This window comes from Zootoca vivipara, chromosome 6 (genome assembly GCF_965207765.1).
Source record: "Zootoca vivipara chromosome 6, rZooViv2.hap1.1, whole genome shotgun sequence".
NCBI lineage: Eukaryota > Metazoa > Chordata > Lepidosauria > Squamata > Lacertidae > Zootoca > Zootoca vivipara.
The window spans coordinates 38,282,038-38,294,126 of NC_142589.1; the positions used below are offsets into that span (position 1 = coordinate 38,282,038).

At 49.3% G+C, this 12,089-nt stretch overlaps 1 protein-coding gene across 1 annotated transcript in view; it reads left to right on the forward strand.

Annotated features, from left to right (window-relative positions):
* Positions 1 to 12,089, forward strand: part of SLC7A5 (solute carrier family 7 member 5) — a 49,533-nt gene continuing 37,444 nt past the window's right edge. Inside the window, exon 1 of the mRNA XM_035117901.3 lies at positions 1 to 1,379. Coding sequence (XP_034973792.1) covers positions 782 to 1,379 — 598 coding nt within the window. The 5' untranslated portion in view covers positions 1 to 781. The remainder of the gene's footprint in view (positions 1,380 to 12,089) is intronic.

Genomic DNA, 12,089 nt, shown 5'->3' on the forward strand with positions numbered 1-12,089 from the left:
GTATAAGAAGCGGCAGCCAGCTGGGAAGCTGCTTTCTGCTGGCGCGCTGCACTGGGGCTTTCTGTTCCTTCAAGGCCTTAAGGCGCTTGGAAGCAACCTTGCAAAGGCAAGGAGAGCACCTGTCAGCGTAAGCAGTCTCCGCCCAGTGCATGCGTAAAGCTACCCTTGGGGCTCTGAGAGGGCAGGAGAAGGCGCTCTCTTGCCTTCGGCTTGGCCCGCGGGGATCTCGCTTTCCCCGAGCTGTGCGCTCTTTGCATCCGATCAAAGGAGCCCCGCCGCCGCCGCCGCCACCTCTTCCTTCCTTGCAATGGCTCTGCGGGGCGACCAAGAACCGGCTTGAAGCGGCCGGTGCCAGCCAGGATGCGCAGAGTGCCTTCCCGCGCGGCCCCGCTGCTTCTTCTCTGGGGCTCCTGTCAGGCGCGGCGGCGGGCGCCCTTCCTCCTCCCGGCCAAACGGGGGTGATCTCGCGTCTCCCCTCTTTCTGGCGCGGCCAGCACGTGTTGGGGAGGGGCCGGGCCTCTCATTCATTCTCCCCACCCCCCAGCAGGGGGCACCATAAAAAGGGACCGCGAAGAGGGCGCCGCCGTTCAGGGCGCCAAAGGCGGCGAAGGGAGCTGGTGTGTCGCGCGCCTTGCTCGTGCCGGGACCGACGAGCGAGCGAGCGAGCGAGGAGCTTCGTGTGGCGCAAACGGGCTCGGGGGAGCGGCCATCTCGGCTCTCCGCGGGCGGCAGCGCCCACAGCAGCAGTAGCAGCCTCGCCATCTGCCAAGCCGGCCTCGCCATGTCCGGCGCCAGCGGCGTGGTGAAGAAGCGCGGCTCGGCCGCCTCGTCGGGGCCGCCGGAGGAGGAGGAGAAAAAGCAGATGCTCTCCGGGGCGGCGGGCAACGGCGAGGGGCCGGAGGCTCACGAGAACGGCTGCGCGCCGCTGCCGTCTCCGGGCGCCGGCGGCGACGACCCGTCTTCGCCCGGCGTGGCCCTGAAGCGCAACATCACGCTGCTCAACGGCGTGGCCATCATCGTAGGCACCATCATCGGCTCGGGCATCTTCGTGACGCCCACGGGGGTGGTGAAGGAGGCCGGCTCGCCGGGGCTGTCGCTCGTGGTGTGGGCGGCCTGCGGCGTCTTTTCCATCGTGGGCGCCCTCTGCTACGCCGAGCTGGGCACCACCATCTCCAAGTCGGGCGGCGACTACGCCTACATGCTGGAGGTCTACGGCTCGCTGCCGGCCTTCCTCAAGCTCTGGATCGAGCTGCTCATCATCCGGCCCTCCTCGCAGTACATCGTCGCCTTCGTCTTCGCCACCTACCTCCTCAAGCCCATCTTCCCCGCCTGCCCGGTCCCCATCGGCGCCGCCAAGCTCGTCGCCTGCCTCTGTGTCCGTGAGTATCCTTGCCTGGCGCGCGCGGCCCTCGGAGGCACTCTGTACGCGCTCAGGGGCACGCCGGGAGAAGTGCTGAGTGAGCCTCGCTTTCGGAAAACGGGGCGGGGGGAGGGAGCTAGAGCAGTGGGCTGCATTGAGCACGTGGCCGGTGCCATTTCTGACACCGCCCAGGTGCCTAACTCGGGGTGGGGGGTGGGGGGTGGGAGAAGGGGCTTCTCGGGGCGCAGTTGTTGCCGGTCCAGGGGGGTCCTTCGCGGTTGGGGCGCTGAGGAGGACCGGCCTCCTAAGTCGAGGGAGGACCCGGTATATAAAAAATGGCCTCCTGGGACTAAGGAGGTCTCTTCGGTTGGGTGCTGTGGTGGCGAAGCGAGAGAGCTGGTAAATCTTAAGGCATTCGTTGGTTAAACAGAGAACATGGTGCGAAACGCCAAAGTTTTATAAGCAAAGTGGCGTCCTACTTGGAGTAGACCCACTGAAGTTAATAGATATGCCTAATTTTGGTTCATTAATTTAATCTGAATAGAACTCGGATAGATGCAACCCTGTATAGTAAATAGCAATAATTCCTTAAACGCTACCAGTAATCGGGAGACGTTGGTAGTAATGGAGGGTGCTTGGAAATCGGGAATGTGTGTGTGTCGGAGCCTCAGCACATGTTGCCGCCGTCAGGTGAGGTTTGACTTGTAGAGCCGGCCCTGTGACTCAGGGAGAGCCGGAATAACAAGGGGGCGGGGGGCGGAGACTCAGTAGAATGAATTAGCCACTGTGAAAGTTGCATTTTGTGCAGTTCAGGCTTTTATGGAAAACAAGATGAAGGGGTATGGAGGGGCATTTTTCTTTGGAGGAGGGGGCAGGAGATCCTGCTGTGGCCTGCCAGGTTTCGTTGGACTCCAAGTCCCATTTGCCATAGCAGCAACCAGCATGTTCAGTGGTCAGAGATGATGGGGTCTGGAATATGCAGAGACAGCATCTGGGGGTGAGGGCTCAGCAAGATCCCCACCCTCTGCTTTAGAGGACTGTTCTTAGGGAAATAATGTTTCCTTGACTCTTAGTGCCTCCCCCCTCTAGATTCTGTCAAAAACACTGGGAGTCAAGTATAAAATCAACAGAAATAGCCTCTATGGATCTAAGACTAAGGCTTAGTCAACAGAAAATAATATTCAGAGTCCACTGGACTCCAGCAAAACTATACCAGAAGAAAATAACAAGTGCAGACAACTGCTGGAGATGTGGGAGTAAAAATGCTAACTTAGTACCGGCACATATGTTGATTGACTGCCCAATGATGAGATCATTTTCGTGCGAGGTGAGGATATTTATAGCAAGAGTAATAAAAAGAAATTCTTATTTAGGGGAACTGAGTTTAATTCTAAATTATATTACGGAAACGTGGGAGATTTCATGGGATCAAAAAAAATGGATGTACCGTGCTATATGAGAAGCAAAAAAAACTTGTTTTGATGAATTGGAAGAGCCGCAAAAAGATTCCTTTGACCACATGGATTGGATTAATATGGACAGATTAGCTACATATGAATGAACTGCATGTTGACGCAAAATAAGAATGGATAAATATGAAGAAATCTGGAATGAATATTTAAGCAATAAGGTGGATAGTGGTGGGAAGTAGGGGGAGGAGAGAAAGGTGGGAAAATATTGTTTAAAATGGCGTAGTCATAGGTATATCAGTGTATTCAACTCTGAATTGTCAAATTGTGTTATTATTGTTATTATGGTTTTTTGTTGTATGTGTCTTTTGCGGTTGATGTTTGTATTGAAAAAATGATTAAATTTTTTTTTTTTAAAGAAAAAAGACTGGAAAATATACCATACCTTTTTTTTTTACCTGGCAGGTAGTGTTTCTGAAGAGGAAGAGCCACAATTATCAAAAGCTGGTTCCACTTTCATCTTGTATGTATGTGGTCCCAGTTTCACTTGGCCCCAGAGAAGAGATCTCCTTGCCATGAAAAAAATCAGTATTTTAAAAATTGTGTGTGTGTATTTCTGATCCAGAAATTTAGCTCTTATCTTATCATTCTTTGGGTGACTTGTGTGTTTATGAAGTTTTCTGTTTACTCTTTTTGCTATTTCTCCACTTGCCCAATAGCTGGCTCTGATAAGAACCACCATGCTGAATCAGGCCCAAGGGTCTGTCTAGTAGTCCAGCATCCTGTTATCACAGCGGCTCGTGGTGGCTAGGAGCTGCCGATACCCTTGTCCTTCATGGACGAGGTGTAGATGCCTCCTCCACAAGCAAAGTAGGTATTGCTATTTATCTAAAGAGTCATTTAAACACTGTACATTCAAAGCACATTTTCCCTCTAGAGAATCTTGGGAGCTGTAGTAGCAGCTCCGTGAGAGACTGTGGTGTAAATGTGCTACAGATGCATTTTGTTGGAACTGATTTGAGTTAAAACTCTTACCTGACTTGACTTGTGGATTACGGTAGCTGTTTTCTGAATGGATCCTTTACCTGAAGTATGAAGAACCTGTGGCCCTCCCAGTTATTGGGAGACTCCAACTCCCATCATCCCTGACTGTTGGCTGTGTGTGGTTGGGGCTGATGGGAGTTGGTGTCCAACAATATCTAGGATCTAGGTTCCCCATGCCTATAGTATTTCCATTTCCTAGCAAATGTGCCTTTTCCCTATTGGCAAAGAACTGTTCTTAGTTCTGTTGCTGTTTTGTTAATCTATTGTTTTTAGAAGTATCACATAATAAGCTTATTAAGCACCTAATTTTTTAAAACTGGTGGATCAGAAGCAGAGTTCATGCTTTGCATCCAAAGGGTTCAATCCCTGACACTTCCAGGGAGAGTCAATGCCAGCCAATATATAAAGACAGTGCAGAGCTAGATGGGCCAATTGTGTGGCAGCTTCTTATGTTGCCATGCACATATATTAAAAGATTGTGCAGGCACACATGCCTAGCAGACATGATACAAAAGGAAAAAAATAGGTAGGGCAGAGGAAAGTAAGCACTGGACCAGCTGCTCCTTCACTGGGCAAGGGATGGGGCCCAGTTGGTATCCCTCTTGCCCTGATGTTCTTCCTGGGAAGCAGAAAGCGCAGCCTCCCAGTGACTCTCTAGATTACCTGGCTGACGGCAGAGTCCAGATTGTGCCTCACTGTGTTTACTTTTGTTTCTCCCTTTCTGTCCATGGAGGATTTTCAGTAGGATCCAAGAGATGCAGGCTGTTATTGTTTACACTCCTCCCGGCTTAACCTTGTGCATAGATAGCTCAGGGCAAATTGTGTTCCGTGGAGGAGTCAACAGTGCTTTTAAGTCTCCCCTTGCGTGTACATTGCCACTCCCTCTTAATTCCCTTGGCTTCCCGCCATCTGTCATTTTGCAACCTTTCTCCTCTCCCCAATTCATTTTGCCTTGCATACTTCATGGCCTGTGTCTGGCTGCGGAGGCTATACCTGTCACTTATTTTAATTCCAAAGCATTTATAAAATATCCAAGCACTGTACGATACCATAACCGTATCACTGAAAAGGAAAATACTACAAAGAACCGGCAAAACAGTAGTATAAAAACATATAGAGATGAGTCAAATTAAAGCAGAGTCTAATTTTATGGCCTAGGGAAAGTCTGTCTTTACAATGTGGCTTCACATCCCAAAGTACAGGGGCAGCAGTGAAAAATATGACCGTTTGGGGGTCACAGCCCTGTGATACTCTGTAAGGTGTGATGTCACAAGTAGAATTTCATCAGATGACGATGGGGCCTGTATGGCACCTGCTTTGCCTTGACTGGCGCTAAATAAGCATTAAACATTCATGGGGCTTCTAATTTCAAATTGCACTTGCTCCATTGGGGTAGAGTCTCCCTCCTCTCTCGCCCCAGGGCACTTAGTCTGAAGCAACCAAGAGTGTTTTGGAATTTGAAAACTGCACAAGTGGTTTCACCAAGAGCAAAACCTCCCCTTGGCTTGATGCTTGTTTTGATTTTGGCACTATTGGTGGGGTAGCTTGGCCTTGCTTGGTGCAGCCCAGCCAAAATTCTTAACTATGAATATAAGCTGCTTACTTTTCACACCCATAAGGCAGGGCAGATTCCACCTGCCTCATCATACTTACCTTGCATTCCCTTCCTTGTTTACAGGAATGTTTTCTATATAAAATGCGGGAGCATCAGCTTTCCATCTTTGCTTAATGATGTTGTCCACAACATTGGAGTGTGTGTGTATGGGAGAGAGGTACATTGGAAGCTGCCTTATCCCAGTCCAGGCTATTTGTCCATATTCTAGCCAAATATTGATTGATCTGACAAGTAAGCTCTCCAGGGTTGTGCCTTACTTGTCACCTGATACCTGATTCATTTAATTGGAGATGCCAGGGATTGGCCCAAGGCCTTCTGCATGCACAGCAAGTGCTCTGCCATCTAAGTCTGGTCCCTGCCTTCTAGATGTTACTGGCTCCACATGTCACCTTGAGGCCCAGTGGTAACTTGGGGGAGAAAAGAAAATGGTAACTTGGGGGCACTTTCACGGGGGGGGGGTCAATAGTGTGTGCAGATGAGCCTCTTCTTGGGTTGAGCACAGCTGAAAATACCTGGATTGTCTGGAAGCAGCAAACTCAGCATCAGGTTGTGCAGTATTTGGATGCAAGGTTTTTTGTTTGACACCTGCCTGGATTATCTTGCGTAGCAACATCAAATAGGTTCACAATTTAGAATCTAGTTGCTATCCTGACTTAACCTCTTCCTGGTACAGAAGCTTTTAATGTACGTCAAGTAAAAATGGTTTTCTAACTTCACAAGGTCTGAGTTTAGGGTACTTGGAGTGAGCTGCTGGCTGGCTTTTTTTCCTGAAGCTTTTGGTTAAACCCTTCTATATCTTTTCTTTTGCTTTGGGAGATTACTAGATCCCTGTTAATTGGTGCCTTTTGATGTGGTCCTCTTTCCCTCCCTGTTCCCCGTCCATATACATGCTTGAGTTAACCATGATGTGGCTCAGAGGGATTATTTCAACCCTACCATTACCTGTTCCTAGACTGAAAATTTGAAAGGCAGAGATTCCAGCCACACACTCTGGCCTCCCAAGAGCTTTAGGAGGAGGGGAGGTGCTGGCCTGGAGCCAGTGCTAAGACCTTGATCTGATAAGTGTTACTTGGGAGGGTAACTCTCCTCCATGTAAGTGTGCTTTGGATCACCACCTTCTGCCATGATCATCCGAACAGGCAAACAATGACCTTTTCCATTGCAGGAGAAATTGCAACTGCAGTGACTGGTGTTCAGGGACAAGTGGAGGCCAAACATGCCCATTTGCATTTATAGTATTTATTTATCGCATTCATATACCATTTTTTTAAAATCCTCACAACAACCCTGCAAGGTAGGTTAGGCTGAGAGGCAGTGACTGGCCCTAAGACACCCAGCGAGCTTCATGTCCAAGTGGGGATTTGAACCCTTGTCTCCCAGGTCCTAATCCAGCTAGTAGCTATGCATAGCTTCTTTTGTCTGTCATGAGTTCTCCATTTAAAGCCACCCACACCCGTCAGCGCCGTCCAAAGCGGCAGCAATCAATCTTAGAATCCCTCTAGAAAATTACATACATCATTTTATTTGCATGCCGCCTTTCCGCTGTTCAAAATATTCTCAAGGCAGCTTACAGCATGGCAAAAATACATAACCACAACCTAACCCAAAGGAGTCATAAAAGGTAAATAAAACATTAAAAATACACAACCGAACCATCTCCACATAAATCCCAAGATCTAAAACAAAGATGTAAAAAACCAACAGCAACAACACCCCCCCCCCAGCCCAAGAGTGTTCAGCAGGCTCAGCTTTTGTAGCTGGAGTCAGTCCTGGCCCCACCCTCCCAGGCCAGGTAGAAAAGGCCTACAGGAGAGGGAGCAGGTCTTCCAGGACTCACAGCCAAGATTGCCTCTTCAGCAGCCTCAGCTTTTGTCGCTGGGGTCAATCAGATTCCCAATCTCTCGCTGTTCCTAAACTCTGTTCCTGCACAGAGCTTTGTGGGAGTGATCAGCTCCCAAGCCTCATTCCCAAGTCTCATTCAGGGAAACTTGCCTCCATTGGGGATTCTGCAGGTGCTGCCTGCCATGTTGGGAGCAGGGGCCAGCCTCGCACTGGACCATGCGACATGGTGGCGGAGGCTCTCTTTTGACTTCTGCCATTTTAGTGCCAGGTACTTCGCAGGCAGGCATGGCTGAGCTCAGCAAGCCTTAAAGCGAAAATGGAGACTGGGTGGGGTGGGGGGGAGAGACGCACGTAGGGGAGGAGGGGTGTCACGTGCTGTTGCCAGGCAACCCCTCATGGTCCCACATTGCTGCTGGATTCTAACAGGAATCAATGGGAGACAATTGTGTGGTTGCCCAGCAACTAGGCACGTGACTTCTCAGGTTTCCCCCCCTCTCCTCTCTTTCCAGTTCAAGGCTTGCTTCACCTCCCCCACCCCCTGCCCGGCCACTTGGTGGCTTGGCTGAACAATAATAAAGATGGCAGACAGCTGCCTGGGTGGGAGAATTGGCTGGCCGCTGGCTACACAGGAATGAGAGTGTGTTTTATGTCTTTAGGGAGGCTAGCTGGTGGCTTTTACTTGGGCAGGATTGTGCCCAGGGGCTGCCAGTTGCTGACCCAGCTCTGACATATCATCGGGAGGGAGAGGAGAGTTTTGCAAAACTGAGCTTCAGAAATGTTTTGATCTGTGCTCCAGATGGTTTCGTGTGAACGCACCTTTGAAATCTTCTTCCTTGCCTTCAACAAAGCCAGCTTTTTTTGCCCAGGGTGGGAGCAAATCTAGGGCAAAGGGTTCAAAGCACTTGAGGGAAACAGTTTTGATCCAGAGGGTTTGGCTCGCTTGAGAAATGTTTGCTCCAACTGCTTAGAATTGGCTGCTTTATATTTGCAGTATATCTTTTCCTCGCTCCAATTGGATGAGCAGACAATGATAAATGGCAAACGCTAAAGATTGCACTGTTTATACTTTCGAAATCCAGGACGTTCTTCCAGAGCTCTCGGCGCTGCTGGTAAATCCATCCGTCACAAGTCTGCTTGCCGGGACCTTCCCTTTTCAAGGAGCAAAACAGACTTCAGGGTTCTAAATCAAAGTTAAGAGGAGCTTCTTCACCCAGTGCCATAGTTAAGTCATGCAACTCGCTCCCCTGAGATGTAGCTGTGGCCACCAGCTTGGATGGCTTTAAAAAGGGGGTCTAGACCAGTGGCTAGGAACTGCTTCCAGGGGGGCAATGGGATTACCTGGGGGGAGCACTAAGGCAGGGGGCACTGGAAGTGCAAATGACTATCAGACATCAAAAAGCTTGTATCAGTGCATTACGCTCATCAATTTCATTGAATTAATTAAACTAAATAGTTTTAATTGCATGGGGGGGAAACATACAAGTAAGTGTTATTATTTTGAGTTTGATTGCCTTTATCATATCTGTGCAAAAGTGAGAGTGGACTGAAGTAACTTGAACACCAGAGCACACCTGACCAAGTGGCAGTCCGGTGTAGCGGATGAAGTTTGGATTTGAGTTATTTATTTATTAAAGTTATTCAGTGCTCTCAAATCTCTTGATTCTGCAGGGGAGAGTTGAGTTCAAATCTCCATTCACCCACGAAGCTCTCTGGATGGCCTTGAGTATGTCTCCTTCAGCTCCTAGCCTACTTTGCAGGGTTGTTGTGAGGATAAAATGGGATACCCCTGAGCTCTTTGGAGGAAAGGTGGGATGAGACCATTTAGTTTTATTGCAAAAGAACTTAAGTGCTTCTGTGTTCGTTGGTTTCTTGAAAGCCCTGGGCTCCCCAAGAAATGTAGTGTAAGCTGAGCTCTCTCTGTTTTTCTCTCCTTTCCCCCTCCCCAACATTACTTAGCACCTCCTTGTAGATAGGCGCACAAGCACACACACACACACACACACACACACACACACACACACCTTCAGTCCCTCAAGTCTTTTGCTGCCTACCTGCATTCAAAGTTTGTACTTGGGAGCAACTTCTCAAACAGTCCCCTTTCTTGTACTTTTTCAACCTGACTCTCTTAACGTGCTTTTCATGCCTCTCTGCAGAGGCAGGATCCAAGTTGCACCCGTAATCTCCCCTGTTTGCACAATTCAGGGCTTGTGTGGTGGCTCAGTGCTTGCTCCGCTACACTGAGGATCATAAATATTTGTGCGTTTCCAGGGAGCAATGGTGCTGCTTTGACCATATTAGGGGCTCAGTTGACTCTGAGCATTGGTCCTTTAGCTGCTTGGCTGGACCAGGCGTCCCCTGATTGAGAGCTGCCCTCCAGATCCTGAAGGGTTTTGCATCAACATAACCACCTGCAGCAGTGCCCATTTGCTACTGATGCCTTGGAGATGTGAGCTTTCCCACTGCAAGCCAGTAATCTCCCAGGGTCCTGGTTTTTAACTAGGTTATTTATGTGTGTTTGGTCAGGACCCCCCAAAGTGGCCTTTTTGTCTCCCTGCCACCCTCTTGCCACCAATGGGGAGGAAGAGAGGAACATGTGAGACGTGGATTCCTCCTCTCCTTTCAAGAAATATGGTTAAGCAGGCCAGAAAAAAACGTTTAGAGGTTTGGGTGCCAAATGGTTCCAGTCCAAGAACAGTTTTGCTTTGAGGGCTGCCAGTTGCCAACCTCTACTCTAAGAATGCTTTTTGATGCTGTAGGTGCCTGACTCCTGTTTGTCTTGCGTTTATCTTTCTTTGTGTGGTGCTGCCTTGACCACTCACCTCATCTCCTAGAAGAGCTTAAAAAGGTGAAGGGGCCCCTGACCATTAGGTCCAGTCGTGACCGACTCTGGGGTTGCAGCGCTCATCTCGCGTTATTGGCCAAGGGAGCCAGCGTACAGCTTCCAGGTCATGTGGCCAGCATGACAAAGCTGCTTCTGGCGCACCAGAGCAGCACACGGAAACACCATTTACCCTTCCCGCTGTATCTATTTATCTACTTGCACTTTGACGTGCTTTCGAACTGCTAGGTTGGCAGGAGCTGGGACCGAGCAACAGGAGCTCACCCCGTCGCGGGGAATCGAACCGCCGACCTTTTGATCGGCAAGCCATAGGCTCTGTGGTTTAACCCACAGCGCCACCCACGTCCCAAGGTAAGAAGAGCTTACCTTGCCACAATCTTTTTGGCTTGTTACTATGCTACCTGAAGGACCATCTCTCCCTGCATCAACCAAGCTGCAGTCATCTGGGGAACCCCTGTTGTGCCTCAGTCTACAGCCCAGTAATGTGTGGAGCATAGGGATGCAGGATAGAGCTTTCTCATTGAGCTGCAAGTCAAGACAGTCTTGCTGCATGCCCCAAGAGGGGTCTAGTGTTCACTGTTTCACTGAGTGCCTCTTGGTAGCAGCATATTTTTCTTCCGCCTGCATCTTGTGGAAATGCATAACCTGCTTTCAACTCTCCTTGCTTTTTCAACTTCAGGTGTCTGGCTCAAGCTTCTTAATCCCTTTGGCCACCAAACTTAACCAGATTTGTCTGTTGCAATTACTCCAAGCTATGAAGTGTGGTCATATCAGACCTGCCTTTGGTTTTTTGGCTTGCAGAAATGGTTCAGTACCCTCGCTCAATTACAGCTGCGCTGTGTTTGCAAAAGCACCACTTGCTTTTCCTGACATCAGGCTCCCTAGCCTCTGTGGAAGGACACGCTCCATAACTACCCATCCTGGTGGGGGTGGGTTTTTTGTCCTTTCGGAAGTGGAGCTTCAGATCATAGGAATACAGGCTCCTCTCATTCACTGTGTGGCTGTGAGAAGATTTGCTGTTTCCTGAGTATGTTTACAGTGTAGGAAGCATCCTTTGCTATCTATTCTAAATGATAGATAATGAATAACACTGGGCCTGGGATGAAGAAGCCTCTTCTTTTGGCAAAGTTACCAAGGTGAGGCTAGCAAAGTGGAAATGCGGTTGTTTTAGCTTCGCAAGCTGGCTAATGAGATTCAGTCACCTTCATTGATAGCTCATTTGGTTAGAGCATGGTGCCGATAACGCCAAGGTTGCAGGTTCAATCCCCGTATGGGACAGCTGCATATTCCTTCATTTATAAACTGGGTCACAAGGGATGAAAACAAAGTTAATATATTGGGACAGTTGTACAGCAAAGCAGAGTGTGGGGTCTTGCAGCTTCCTAGAACTTGTACTTGCTGGGATGGAAGGTCCAACCTTTTAATCTCTGGTGTGCTTCCTAACATTGGTCGGTTTTCTCTCTAATGCCACAACTGAAGTGTTTAGTTCACAAATCAATTCAAATCGCTCATAAAAAAATAAACACTTTAAACCAACTGGTTAGGTAAAGGTAAAGGGACCCTTGACCGTTAAGTCCAGTCACGGACGACTCTGGGGTTGCAGCTCTCATCTCGCTTTACTGGCTGAGGGAGCCGGTGTACAGCTTCCGGGTCATGTGGCCAGCATGACTAAGCCGCTTCTGGCGAACCAGAGCAGCGCACAGAAACACCATTTACCTTCCCGCCGGAGCGGTACCTATTTATTTGCACTGCGTGCTTTTGAACTGCTAGGTTGGCAGGAGCAGGGATCGGGCAACAGGAGCGCACCCCGTCGCGGGGATTCAAACTGCCGACCTTCTGATCGGCAAGCTCTAGGCTCAGTGGTTTAACCCACAGCACCACCTGCACCAAACTGAAAGGTTACTCTGCAATCTAAACGAGGCAGCAGATTTTTGTTCTGAAATGGAAATACTTACTGAAAACTCCAAATGGCATGCGGCA